The following is a 14,377-nucleotide window of genomic DNA, read 5'->3' on the forward strand; positions in this document are numbered from 1 at the left end:
AAAATATGTCCCAATAAATTTTTTTTAACAACATTTAACCAAATTTTTACAAAAGTTATTTTAATTAATTAAGGCTCAAAATCTTTGCACTGAGGCCCAGGAATATGTTTTATACTCTATCACGCCCCCTCACACGAGAACCCATTTGGCCTAGATGTGTGGATGCAATATGGGTCGTCCTCATACCCAGTGCTTAATATTCCACTTGAAAGTGGGGGGTGGATGAGATTCGAACCCGTGACCTTTATGTCACGCTGGCTCTGATACCATGTTAGTGGACCATCTCAACCAAAAGCGAAACCTGATGGTTGAGGCTCGGGAATATATTTTATACTCTATCATCATAACTTCTACATAATATTGAGTTCGTAGTTATTAGAATAAACATCTAAATTAGGAAAATATCACAATTAATAAAAAAAATGGAATGACTAATTAAATAATTGTAGAGAATTAGGGTTATAATTAAATAAACATGTACCAGATTATAAGTGGTGCCTTACTTACACTATATAAAGGTGCCATCGTATATGCTCTACCTCTATAATCCTCTGCCTCAAATTGGCAACCCCAACCTTTTGTAAAGGTTACTATATTTAAAAAAATAAATTAATAATGTTATTACTGCTGATTTTAAGGATCCAATAGTTAAGTTAGCTTAGGACTTGCAGGATATATCACACTCTAAGAGAGAGGTGGGTAAAACAAATAGCATCAGCAAATTGGGGAATTCCACCATTGTTTTAGGACAAACATAAGATAACTAAGTATCTAGTAATAAACTATTTTAACTCAATTTCTTTTTCTTTTTTTTTTATAATTTTTATTTATTTATTTATTTTTGTTGTTGTTTATAGATAAGCACTGTCTTACTGATTTGAAAGTCAATTAGTCCAGCAAGCTAGTTAGACTTTTTAAAAGCAAGAGATTGAAACTCAAATAGATATGGTTAAATTAGTAATTACTAAAATTACAACAACTCAAACACTTATTTCGATATCTCGAGTTTTTGTTCTAAAATTATTACTCGTATATAAAATAATACTGTAATAAGTATTATTATAAGAATTTGAATTGTTTCAATTAGAATTAACTCGACTCAAATCCGTCTGAAATAATACACTTTTTTACTATCGGATGAGGTGCAATACATCATGGCACACGAGGAATTTACTAGTACTATCTAGTTGATATTTTTTTTATATAACACCACACAATAAAAATATGGAAAGTTGGCACAAAAAACGTTTAGTCACGTCACATACAGAGTGTAGTCCCATATAAAAGGAGTAATAATTATTAGTTATAACACTAACACCTAAGTAGGTCAGAGCATCTGTGTATGGTGATCCTCTATTCATTCATATGTATGGACAATAATTAATTTAATTTATTTTTATTGTTGTCAACTATCAAACTTCACCTAGTGATATTTAATTATTATTTTGTTATGGTGAACAATATGCCAGCAAAACCTCATCAATCATCTCTCTCACCCAGTGTGCCTACACAACCAAATTTCTACGCATCATCTATAGTGTAGTTGTTACACTAAATTAATATAGCCCACCATATAAGTTATAATAAAGTTGAAATATATTAAAACAATTGAACCAATCAATGACTTTCAACAAACTTTTCATTTGTTTGGGGCTTAGATCAACGAATGTTACATCATAATTTTTTAATTAAATAACGGGTTCTTGTTGCATCCTTAATATTGTTGCATCCATTTGCCAAAAATAAAAGATATTGTTGCATCATCAAAATATTGAGTTAGAAATTTTATATGTAGAATTATGTTTCTATTTGATCTTAACCATTCTGCCATAGTTATTTTTATTTTTTTAATTTTTTTTTTATATGTGTTTAATTAGCATTATACAAACAAAGCTTTTCTCATAAGTTATAACCAATAAATTAGGAGAAGCTTGGGGGGTGGGCCCTAACTCGCTCCAATTAAGATCTGCCTCTGATTATGGCCTTGTTCCTACTACTGTTTATACAATACTTCCTCTGTTTCTATTTTTTTGCCCTATTGTCAAAATATGGGTCAAATTTTGTAAATTTTGACCATAAATTCTAGTTGTTTTACAAAAGAAAATATAGTCATGTGAGATCTTGTTTGGTTCGTCTCAATGAAAATACGCGTATGAAAATGGAGATATAAACGTTTTAACACATGTCTTGAAGATCGCATAAAGTCAAATGAGGCAAAAATAAAGGGAAAAAGAGAGAGAGAGAGAGAGTACTTAATTATTGGACTATTGGTCCTTAAGTAAGTTTTATTGTTTTAGTGTCTTTGATTATGGTTTTGTTTTGTTTTATTTTTATCTTTTTATTTTGTTTGTTTATATGATATTAAGTCATTTGAATTGTAAGGTAAATAGATGAACCTTAGAAGAAGAGCTAATTTTCACAAAAGGAATAGTGTTGAGTTCTTGCAAATTAAAAGAACTGAAAATAAAAAAATGCAGCAATGAAAAAGCTTAAGGGATTTGTTTTATTTGTCTAGATTGATTGAAGTATTGAATAAACGAAGAAGTCTTGGGGGAAAATTTTACAAGAACTATAACCAGTATTATCTATTTACTCTCATATTCATAAATGGACTCCAACTCATATCATCACAACCTATTATTTAAGCCACAAAATTAAATTAGGTCATAACAACGTAGAGACTTTATTTCACTCGAAAATATTTCAAAGTTTGGGTCATTCTTCTGTGATTGTAGTGTATGGAAGCGAAGGAACATGAGAATTGTTGAGAGGACGGAACATATATAAACCAGATGTCGGGAAACTTGATGATTTATTGATAATTTTGCTTCCTTTGCTTTGTATCATAATCCGTTATAGTTTGTTATGCTCAGTAACTATTAATTTAAATTTTTAAGGCAATTAGTTTATAAGACATGTTTATTCTTTGAATCGCAATTATTATTTCCAAGCATAGATTTATGAATCACATGTTTTAGACTTTAGTATATGAATGAATGATATGATGGTTTAACTTAATTGATAGGGTTGACACTATAATGCTGTATTGGATTTCTATGGCTATTAAGAGGTTAAGTGTGTAATTGCTTAACACAAATATTAGAAAACATCGGATGTACAATATCATTATTGTAAATCAGCTCAATCTTACCTGAAAAAGGAGAGAGAGTGAGCTAGAGAGAGAGTGAAACATTAACCCCTGCTCCAACTTAACCCCCGCCGCTGCCGCCGCCGCCTCCACCTCCACCTCCCCCTTTACCTCCGCCATCACCACCAAAAAACCCCCCTCTCCAACCAAAAACCTTCCTCCAATCTCTCAATAACCCCCAAACCTCCCCGCTGTTGTCAATTCCGATCGTTAACCCAAACCTCCCCTTCGAACGGATTTCATCCCCTCATGCTAGGCTTTCATCCATGTTCTCGCCGAGGATGCTTCAAATTTAGCCAATCCTTTATGTTCATCCCACTGGTTTTCGTGCATGAATTTCTTCCAAGATATCCATGTGAACGAATCAATTGCTTATAGACGTAGCATTCTAAATGCCACTCCTTTTCTTTGCACATAGATTATACATTGTTATCTTTAATTTTGTGTTTATTTTTGTTGATTTTGATACTTTGTTTTACATATGTAGCTTAATTATTTTTGTGAAAAAAGGGTCATTTTTATGAAAAAAAGGGTCACTTTTGTGAAAAAAGGTCACTTTTGTGAAAAAACGGTCATTTTTGTGAAAAAAAGGGGTCACTTTTGTAAGAAAAAGGGTCACTTTTGTACGAAAAAGGGTCACTTTTCGTAAAATGTTCGATGTACAATAAAATTATTGTAAACCGGGGGCATGCAAATGGGATTGATTGCTGAATTGTGTTTACCTAAGTAACAATCAATTGTAGGGTAGGACGTCCCTTGACTTTAAAATAGTAGGTACATCGTTCCTTGACTTCATAATTATAAGGGCATTCCTTGATTGGATCACATGCTCGTACCATTCTAGTTGTCCAGGGTTGGTGATATCTACCTAGTGCCAATCAATGCAATGAATACGGCTAAAACCTGAGCTCAATTGGCTAGCTAAGGTTATTTGTAACTTTAATTTTAGGTATCTAGAAATTAAAAACCTTTATAAGTTAGTGGAAATGTATGATCCATTATATTCGCGAGTTAAAATAATCATATCATATAACTAATATATTAAAACTAATATATTAAGCTAAACTTTTAGCCAGGTCACGAGGCAGCGACACTTGGCGTTTCAACTTTTCGCTAAGTGTCGCGCTACGTTGGATAGATTCAAATAGACTTTATAAGGTAATAAAATTAGTTTAGAACTCTATTTGGATAGAATTTTAGGATAAAATTGTTACTTTAGAATTTTATTTTCGATAAAATACCAATATTTTAGATGTATAAATTGAATTATAATTTTATTCAAAAAAATTATTAGATTATAATTCTAAAAAAATATCATATAAATTTATATTTTATATCATAATATTTTTTGGAGCGAATGAAGAGTTCAAAGCGTAAAACATCCATTTATAATATATACTAATTGGTTAAAATAATATACTTCACAATCTAATAGATTTTATTACTATATAAACCTGTAAATTAGGCTCGAGTCATGAGTCATCTCGGATTGGGTCACTTCCGGTTACGAGTCAAGAAATGTTCAACCTTTGCCCAAAGTTTTGGGTTCGGGTCAACCCAACGGGCTTGCTTTGAACATTTATTTTATTTTATTTATTTATTGCTAATTTTTTAATGTATTAAATCGTACATTTCCACCTATATTATTATTAGTCATTACATGCCTACTAGATAGAAAATTGTCACAAAAGCACATCAATTCTTAAATAATTTTGTATCAATGATACATTTTAAAATTTGACATATAGATTAAAAATTTATCTTAAAATTCAATAAACAAGCAGGGCATCGCACGAGGCACAAAACTAGTAACTAATATATGAAGCTAAACTTTTAGTCAGGTTACGAGACAACGACACTTGGCGTTCCAACTTTTTGCCAAGTGTCGTGCCACAAGGCAACAATTAGATATTAATATGGGAGGATTTGTTTGGATATATTTTTTATGAATAAAAAAAGTTGTATTTTTTAATAGGACAAAAACAAGGATAGATTTTGTAGGGAAAATAAAAAGTTAGTTTAGAGTTTTATTTTCAATAAATTTGGATAGATTTATAGGATAAAATTTTTGGTTTAGAGTTTTATTTTCGATAAAATGCCTATATTTCACAGATACAAAATAAATTATAAGTTTAGCCGGATTGCACGACAACGGCAATTGGCCTTTCAATTTTTTACTAAATATTGCGTCACGTATAAAACAATTAAATAATTTATCATATAAATTTATTTTTATATTATAATTTTTTTTATAGCAAGGAAATAGTTCAAAATGTAAACATTCATTTATAATATATCATAATCGATTGAAATAAAATACTACAGTATCTAATATGATTTTATTAGTTTATGTAAAACTGTTAATCGGGTCGGGTTATAAGTCATTTCAGATCGGGTCACTTCAGGTTACGGGTCAACAAATATTCACATTAGCCCAAAGCTTCGAATTCAGGTCAAGCCAACGGAGTAGTATAAAGTTACTAAATATATTGAGAATGCACAAAGTTTTAGGAGATTAATAAAATATTGTGAGTGGATGAATAAATTAAATTATTATAGTAAAAGTAAGATGGTGACCATGAAAGAGAAGGTATGTGAGAGAAGATAAATATTTTTATTATTTAAGTGGGATCATGGAAGAGAGAGAAATAATAAAATAATTTGAGTGGGGTTAAAGTAGAGAGAAAAATGATAAAACAGAGTAGTATAAAGTTACTAAATATAGAAGTGATGCATTTAAAAAAAACACTCATAAAAGGAAAGTGATGCAAATAAAAAAAAAAAAGGAGGGAGTATCTATCTTAGAGCATTCCTTTTGATTGGCTCTAGCAAAGAGAAGACTGTCGTCAGCAAAAAAGAGATGAGAAACTTTCGGCCTGTGTCTACTAGAACAATTTTTTTTATATATACTTTATTTTTGGCATTTTCAGAAATTTCTAATATCTCAAGCTTACTTTGCTATTTTTTTTTATAATTTTTTAAATCAAACAGTTTTACCAATACCATTATTAGGCATTACATGCCTACTACATAATTTAAATCTTCACAAAATCACATCAATTCTTACCTAATTTTGTATCAATGATATATTTTATAACTTGGTACATAAATAAAAAGTTTATCTTCAAATTCAATAAACAATTCGGATATCGCACGGGACATCAAACTAGTACGAAGTATATCATAAAAATGATGATTTTGTAACTTAATCAAATTTCTATTGCCGGACGTCTTTAATGCTAAAATTATCATTCATACACTCAAAGTATGTGTGTAGTAATTGAGCACTATTGCTTTACTTAAAAGTTATGTTGCTAGATGTACGTAGTAAAAATAAATGGAAAATTTTTCAATTGCAGTCATTTAAAAGTTTTTATTTTTTATTTTCTTTTTATTTTTATTTAATTTTGCAAATTGCAGCCTTTAAGGGTCAGTTTAGTTCTTAAATAACCGAATCAAGCTTAAAATTGGCAAAAAAAATAAGGAAAATTTGTTATAAATAATCCCAACTTTCATGTATTCGCTTTAACTAATCCCAACTTTAGATTATTATTAAATAATCCCAACTTTGTGGTGTATTCGCTCAAAACAGACCCAAACCGGTTACTAACGTGTTATAATAGGTTAAGGTGACACGTGTCACCATGTGATTGGTTGATAAATTAAAAAAAAACTTACAAAAATTAAAAAAAAAAGAGAAAAACTTAAAAAAAATGAAACCCAACCACCACCCACGAACCACCTTCCCCACAACAACTGTGGCGGCCGGAAACTCCTTCCCCACGCACGCACCGGCCAGAACTCCGTCTCGCACGCCGGTAGCTCCCTTTCCCCTAAAACCACCAATTTCGTAGCCTAAAACCCTCAAAATCCCACCTACCCAACCACCCAAAATCCCTAAAATATAGGGTTCCGATGGTGGTGAAGGGGCGGCGGGTGGTTTTTATACAAGGGTTCCGATGGTGGTGAAGGGGCGGCGGGTGGTTTTTATGCGATGGGGGATGGTATTTTAAGGATTTCAGGTGAGGGCTGCGGGATTGGTTGTTTGAGGGAATAGGGCACCGGTTAAGGCGGTGCCGGCGTGGGCCAACGTGCCCGCGTGTGGGAGGGGGTCTGGCCGCAGCAGGCTGAGGTCGGGGACTTGGGCTACGCTGGTGGCAGGCCCGACCACGGTGGTTGTCGAGGGTTGGGGCTTGGGTTGGGTTTTTTGTTTTTATTTTTTTTAAATTTTGAAAATATATTTTTAACCATTAACACAATGACACGTGTCAATCAACTGAAAAAAAATCACCTGTTTAACAGGTTACCAGTCACATGGGCCTGTTTTGAGCGAATACACCCCAAAGTTGGGATTATTTAATAATAATCCAAAGTTGGGATTATTTAAAGCGAATACGTGGAAGTTGAGATTATTTTTAACAAATTTTCCAAAAAATAATGTAAGTGCCTCATTTTGCGTATAAAAATGTATCAATTTGTGTGCAACTAGATTTTGCCGTGAAATCAAGGCACTTACGCTAATTTTTTTGTTTGCCAATTTCGAGCTCAATTTGGTTTCTTAAGAACTAAAATGGCCCCCTAAAACTTAAACAAAATTTTTTTTTGGCATGCAAATCGATGAAATTAATAGTACTTTTGGACTGTAATTTGCAATTTTTTTTTAAATGGTTACAATTTGCAAAATACAAACTTTAGATGGCCGCAATTTGTAAATTTTTCTATATAAATAATCTATTTTTTTTGAAGATAGTCAATAAATTACCAATTGTTATTTTTTGTCAAAAGTTATCAGATTTTAACTGCCTAAGCTACATGTAGTTTTTATAAAGAACAATACTCCCTCCGTTTCACAACAGTGTCCTCATTTGGAATTTTTGACTATTAAAAATGAGATAAAATCTTCTAAATTTCTCCTAATCTATAAGAGCAAATGTAGTCATATGAGGTCTAGTTTTATTCGTTTTGTTGAATACATTATTAACTTTAATTTTATAACTTTTGTTAATGTGAGAATAAAGATATTTACAATCAAGAATTTGCATCGATTTACATTAACATGAATATCATTATAAAACGGGAAAAAAGTAGTGTATGAATGATTCTATGGTTGTCGTTTGAAAAATGACAACCATAATTTTTTAAAATGAATGTTTAAGATTAAATGATTTTTGAATTAACTTTAAATGTATATATTAATTTAAAATCAATGTAATTATTTCCTGAAAAAAAATTAATTTAATTTTCTGATTTTTAATTTTGTTAATAATTAAAATTGAATTTCATACATTCATTAGAAGAAAATGTAAAATGAGTTTTTAAAAAATGAATATTAATTCATTTTAGAAGCTAAAAATAATTCAAAAATCATCAAATCACAACAGTCCGATTATAAAAATTATGGTAGTCATTTTTCAGTAGTGTATAGGTAATTACTTAGCTAGATACCAACTTTTTACATTCTTCAGTTATTGATAGAGATTAGAGATTGAATTGCAGCACAAAGATATATAGCTAACTATAAAAGTTCTGAACTCCAAAAGCTCTGAATTACCATGTTAGAACTTATTGATAACAAATTTTCAACCTAACATTCACTCCCACAAAAGAGAGAGAGAGAGAGAAAAAAAAAAAAAAAAAATACACGAAAGGGGTAGATTTAGTTTTTTATTCAATTATTTTCATGTAACGAAAAACATAAAACTTGGAAATATTTGCAGTACAACTGTCACAGCAATCCCCACGTCAACATTACAAATAAAATTTGAAAAAAGGCAAAAGATTGGAAATTGACATTGATGTCGGCAGCTGCTAACAAACAACCGGGAGTTTGTTTTTATTTTATTTAATTTTAAGCTCATTTGGCCAACGACAATAACAGACGACAACCACTATACACGTCACTCAATTAATAAATCTTTATTTTCGATCTCACATTATATTTTTTAGGGTTTTGATGAGCCAATCCTTCTCCCCTTGGAAGTTTAAGGTATACACATTTGAAAGTCAAAGTTTTTCTTATACATTAAATCGTGGATATGTTTAACAATGATGTTGGCCGATGAAAACGAGAGGTATATAAGATTATATATGGTAATTGAAATTGAAGTAGCAAAAACAATTAGGTGATAGAAAATCATAATTCTGGGTCTTAATCATTAATTTAAACTTTTAATTGATTGAGTCAGTCCTTTAATATGGTATCAAGGCCAGCGTGATATGAAGGTCACGAGTTCGAATCTCAAGCCATTAGAGGTCCTATACCGTGGGTTTGGCTCTAATACCATGTTAGGAGACCAACTCAACCAAAAGGTTAAACTGATGGTTAAGATCCAGGAATAAGTTTTATTATATACACTATCACGTATTAATATCAAAATTCAAACATTAATTATTTTAGTTGCCTTTAACCTAGTTTTTGTAAATCACCAATTTTGGGTTTGAAAATCTAATTTACAATCTACTCCGTATATACTACAAGCTAAGAGACGCACACAATTCGTGCGTGTGCAATATAAGTAAGGATGAATTACAAAAATATAGCTTTTTCAAATTAAAACTTATTTACGATTTTGCGTTGGAATAAAATTTATTTACGAAAATACAGTCCACGTAGGGTCGGGAATACATTTTGGGTAATTTTTTCTTAGGAGACAAAAGGTAGCGGTTTTAGACTAAAACTGTTTCTTAAGGTAGCGGTTTGTCTTTAGTACTACAAGTAAAGATATGGAGTAGAAAATTATAAGGGGTTATGTCTTTAGTACATAAACCGCTACTTGAGGTAGCTGTTTTACTCTGAAAAAAAAAAACAAAAATAAACTTATCCAAGCCTACGTGGACATTAGTTCTGTAATTAAGTTTCATTCCGACGCAAAAGTGTAAATAAGTTTTCAAGTAACCATACTTTTGTAAATCATCCTATAAATAAGTAATCTATCAAACTCGATTCTTTGTTTTTTTTTTATTTTTTTTTTCACAATATTATCTCTTTAATTATTCTAATAAACAAAATATTAGTAGGTTTAAAAATTGATGATAAAAAATTATAAAATATATATATGTTGATGTCATGTAGGCTAAATAATAAAATTTGACTTTCCTTAAAAAAATTAAAAAAGAAAAGAAGGAAAACTAATTAGTAGTTTTTTTAGATGATAGTTGCCTTTTTTTTTAAAAAAAAAAAGGATGGTAAATTTTTTTAAAAAATTAAAAATAAAAGATAAGAGGGGTATTTTGGGAAAATAAAATTTATCATCCAAAACCCCCTTTCACTTTATATATTACTATAGATACTAAAGCGGAACTATTTTTTTTTCCCTCCAAAAACATTTATTATCCCTCCCAAATACTTTAGGGTTCGTTTGGCATTGCTGTGGTTTTCTGTTTTTTGGTTTTTTGTTTTTTAAAAGTATATGACATATGTCCCATAATGAATAAAAAATTATATAAACTTATTAAAATCATGATAATTTTGAAAACTAACAACAGAAAAGTGGAAACACCTTTTTCTTATTTCCCGTTTTTGGTTTAAAAAAAAAACGGGAAACTAAAAACCAAAAATAATGCCAAACAAGCCCTTAACTTCGTTTTTTTTTTTCAATTGTTTAAATCAAACATTATCCATTTATCCTACTTTTACACCTTTAATGTTTGTAACTGTTTTTCTTTAACTATGCAATTCAAAATTAATTAATCTATTTATACAAAAAAATTTCAAAAAAAAAAAAAACTATTTATACAAAATAATAAATTAAAATCACCCCATATAATCGTACAATTACATACAACTAAAAAAAAAAAAAAAGCGCAACTCTTAATTCACAATTGACACAAATAAAAAATTAAATCTATACTACATACGGAATACATTACACACCACTTTCTTTTTAATTCTTATTTAATCTACCTTGAAAATAATTAATCTACTTAATATTTCTCCAAAATTATTTATGACAACACTATATCCTATGAATTTAAATATGGTAAAAGCTAATGAACTATATTAATTTTGTGTGTATTTATTCATCTATTAGATATCACTAATTGAATACACCAATATTTTTTTTTTCTCCTTATTATATTTTTCGGTTTTTTCACCAAATGCCCTTGAACTCTTCGAAAATTCACCAAATACCCTCAAGTTTTCCAAAATTCACCAAATACCAGTGACGTCCTGTACTATTCACACCATGACCTGTAACTAGCTCTGACGTTAGTCCACCGTTAGTGCAAAACTTAATTCACCAAATGCCCTTAAGTTATAAACTTATTACACAGAATGCCCAACTTGTGGAAAAAATTACACAAAATACCTCTGTTTTGTTTAAGGTACAACGACTACTTTTCAAATTGGGGAACTAGCCGTTGTTTTGGTCTCTTATAAATACTCTTGAATGTAGAAGGCATAATAATCTTTTTTTCATCAAAGTAAGCACAAATTAACATATTATGAGTTATATTTCTAGATCTTCCTCCTCTATACATGAGGTTTCTTACGTTAGAGTGGCAAACAAATATTGTGTTTGTGGGAGGAAATATGCTATTCGTAGTTCCGATTCATCTTTAAATCCACAAAGGCTATATTACAAGTGTGATGCATGTAACAATTTCAAATGGTGCAAAGTTGTTGTTGACGAAAGATCGAGCAATCAACACCAAGAATGTCAAAGCAGGGGAATTGGAAGCATGGACACAAGGGATGGAGAAAGGCAGATGAGTATGCATGAAGAGTTGAAGCAATTAAAGAAGAAGATCAAAAGGCAGCAAAAGGTTGTTAATGTGCTTATAAAATCAGGGATAGTTTTTGTTGTAGTCTTTGTAGTTGTGTTGTTGAAGTGATTAGGTTGTAACAGCTTCAAAAAAAATGAATAAAATGTCTTAGCAATTTCATCATTGACACCCAAAAAAAAGTACAAGTAATGTTCAAAATGATGCTGCCTACATTAAGTACACTAATAAGTCATGTTTTGTTCAAAAAAATGTTTCCAAAGAAATACAGTTGCAGCTATTCAGGTTTGGGGTGGAGCTTATGATTCATTCCTTGATCTCTTTCTTGTTCTTGAGTTGGACTTGGATGTGGTTGCTTCATCAGTTGCCTTCCTTTTCCTTGTAGCACAAGTTAGCTTGTTATGCCCCATTTCTTTGCACAAGCTACACTTCACTGTGCTTGTTCTCTTTCCTTTCCTTGCTTCATTTGGCCCTCTTCTTCTCTGTTTGCGTGGTCTGCCAGCACTCCTCTTTATGAATAGAGGTTGTATCTCAGGAAGATTGAATGACTGCCACTGAGTTGAATCAGGCATGGGATGTATATGCTCTCCATACACTTGTTTATATGCAGCCCCCTTGAACCAAGCAGAAACATAATCTGTAGGTTGCAGTCTTCCATGATAAATCACCCTTAACACATGCTTGCAAGGGATACCAGAGTGCTGCCATACCCCACAACCACAAGTACCAGTTTGCAGCTTAATTGGATAGAGAACATGCCTATCTCTCACCTCAAATTCCCCACCACCACAAGTTGTAGCATAACATAACCTAGACTCATCACTCCTACTTTGCAAAATCCTAGATGCATACTCAGTCAAGTCATCTGGCCCCATAGCAGCAGCTTTCTCATACCTCACTCCAATTCTTTTCATGCACCACTGCCTAATAGCTACATAAACAACACACACCACATTTTGGTTTGGTTTAGAGTGTGCATAACAACAAAAATTATTGCTAGAACTAGGACAGGAAAAAAAAAGTCAGCAAGTTACCTTCAAGGAGAGTCAGGACAGGGAGATCTCTGTAATTTTTGGTGCATGAATTGAAGGACTCCACAAAATTTTTGGTATTATGATCACACCTGACTGATGGGTCAAATGTATGCCTTGACCATTGTTCAGTTACAGTCTCTAAGTACTCTACAGCCTTTGGATTGTACTTTAGGATCTTCTGCACGGCCTTGTTGTAGACATACTCATTATATGCATCAGCTGCTATCCAAAATAGCTTATGAAATGTTGTTCCACTAAAACCAGCAGCTTTGCAGTTCATGTAAAGATGTTGACAGCATACTCTTCTGGTGGCTCTAGGAAAAGTTTCATGCACTGCTGAGTCTACTCCCTGCAAAACAAAATCACATAAAACATCAGTATGTATTACAATTCAGTCAAGGAAGTATAATTACACATCTCTAAATGGCATTACCTTCATTCTGTCACTGATGAAAGTCCAATCATCTCTGTTGCATCCTTCATTTTGAAACATAATCTTGAGATTTCTCAGGAAGTAAAACCAACTGTCACAGCTTTCAGTGTCCATTATCCCATAAGCAATAACAAATATCTCATTATTACTATTAATACCTACAGAAGTTAAGAGAATGCCCTTAAAATATCCACTAAGGTGGGCACCATCAATACCAATTATGGGCCTGCACCCTCTTAAAAATCCCCTTAGTTGTGCTGCAAATGAGAAAAAACATGCTTTGAACTTTGGAACTTCAGTTGGTGTTTGTTCTGTCCAAGTGATCAAAGCCCAACTACCAGGATTAGTTGCCTTAATCATCTCTGCATACCTAGGCAGCAGTAAGTAAGACTCTCCAAAGTTTCCATGAATCTTCTCTTTAGCCATTGCCTTGACCTTGTAGAATAACCTTTTCTTGACAAGAATTCTGTATCTTTCCATACAGATCTTCTGAAGTGCATGAACAGGTATGTCTGGGTTTGCTTCAATTTCCCCTCTGAGATGCTTGCAAAGCCACTCTGAAGTCACTACTGGATTCTCTTCCAGCCTGCCACAACTCTTGTGCTCCCCACTTATCTTCTTAACTGCCCAACTGACCTTATCAGTCATCTCTCCAGCAAGAATCCTCCACTCACAACCATCAATAGCACATTTGGCTACATACCTCCCCTTGTCAGATTTCCGAACAAACACTCCAAACCCCTCTTGTATGTAGTAGTCCTTGAAGACATTAGTGAATGTTTGCCTATCTGGGAATATTAACCAAAGTTCTAAAGTTATACAACCAAATTCTTGTTCTGTCCAAATTTTTCCATTCAGATATGTTTTGTCCATACTTGAAGAACCATCAAGGTAATCTTCAAACTTTTTCTCAGGGATATCATCATACAAACACTCAATTTCTTCCTCATCAACTATGAAATCAGCAATATCTTCTTCATCATCCATATCACTACCAGACATACAGTAATCATCATCCTCACTGTCAGAGTTTACCAT

At 32.0% G+C, this 14,377-nt stretch overlaps 1 protein-coding gene across 1 annotated transcript; it reads right to left on the reverse strand.

Annotated features, from left to right (window-relative positions):
* Positions 1-12,171: 12,171 nt before the first annotated feature.
* On the reverse strand, positions 12,172-14,377 carry LOC145591914 (uncharacterized). Its single transcript, XM_081648396.1, has 3 exons — positions 13,340-14,377; positions 12,907-13,255; positions 12,172-12,803 (listed from the first exon to the last, which is right to left on the reverse strand). The coding sequence occupies exons 1-3, from the start codon at positions 14,375-14,377 to the stop codon at positions 12,172-12,174; spliced, it is 2,019 nt and encodes a 672-aa protein (XP_081504522.1).

The sequence above is a fragment of the Chenopodium album genome, chromosome 18, assembly GCF_948465745.1.
Source record: "Chenopodium album chromosome 18, dcCheAlbu1.1, whole genome shotgun sequence".
Lineage (NCBI taxonomy): Eukaryota > Viridiplantae > Streptophyta > Magnoliopsida > Caryophyllales > Amaranthaceae > Chenopodium > Chenopodium album.

What these genes read in the sequence shown, in the direction of transcription:
- LOC145591914 (XM_081648396.1), bottom strand. Translation starts at nt 14,377, where the DNA reads ATGGTAAACTCTGACAGTGAGGATGATGATTACTGTATGTCTGGTAGT. An exon ending in TCATCAGTGACAGAATGAAG is followed by an intron (nt 13,256 to 13,339) that starts GTAATGCCATTT and finishes TTTGTTTTGCAG; the next exon opens with GGAGTAGACTCAGCAGTGCA. An exon ending in TGTCCTGACTCTCCTTGAAG is followed by an intron (nt 12,804 to 12,906) that starts GTAACTTGCTGA and finishes TTGTTTATGTAG; the next exon opens with CTATTAGGCAGTGGTGCATG.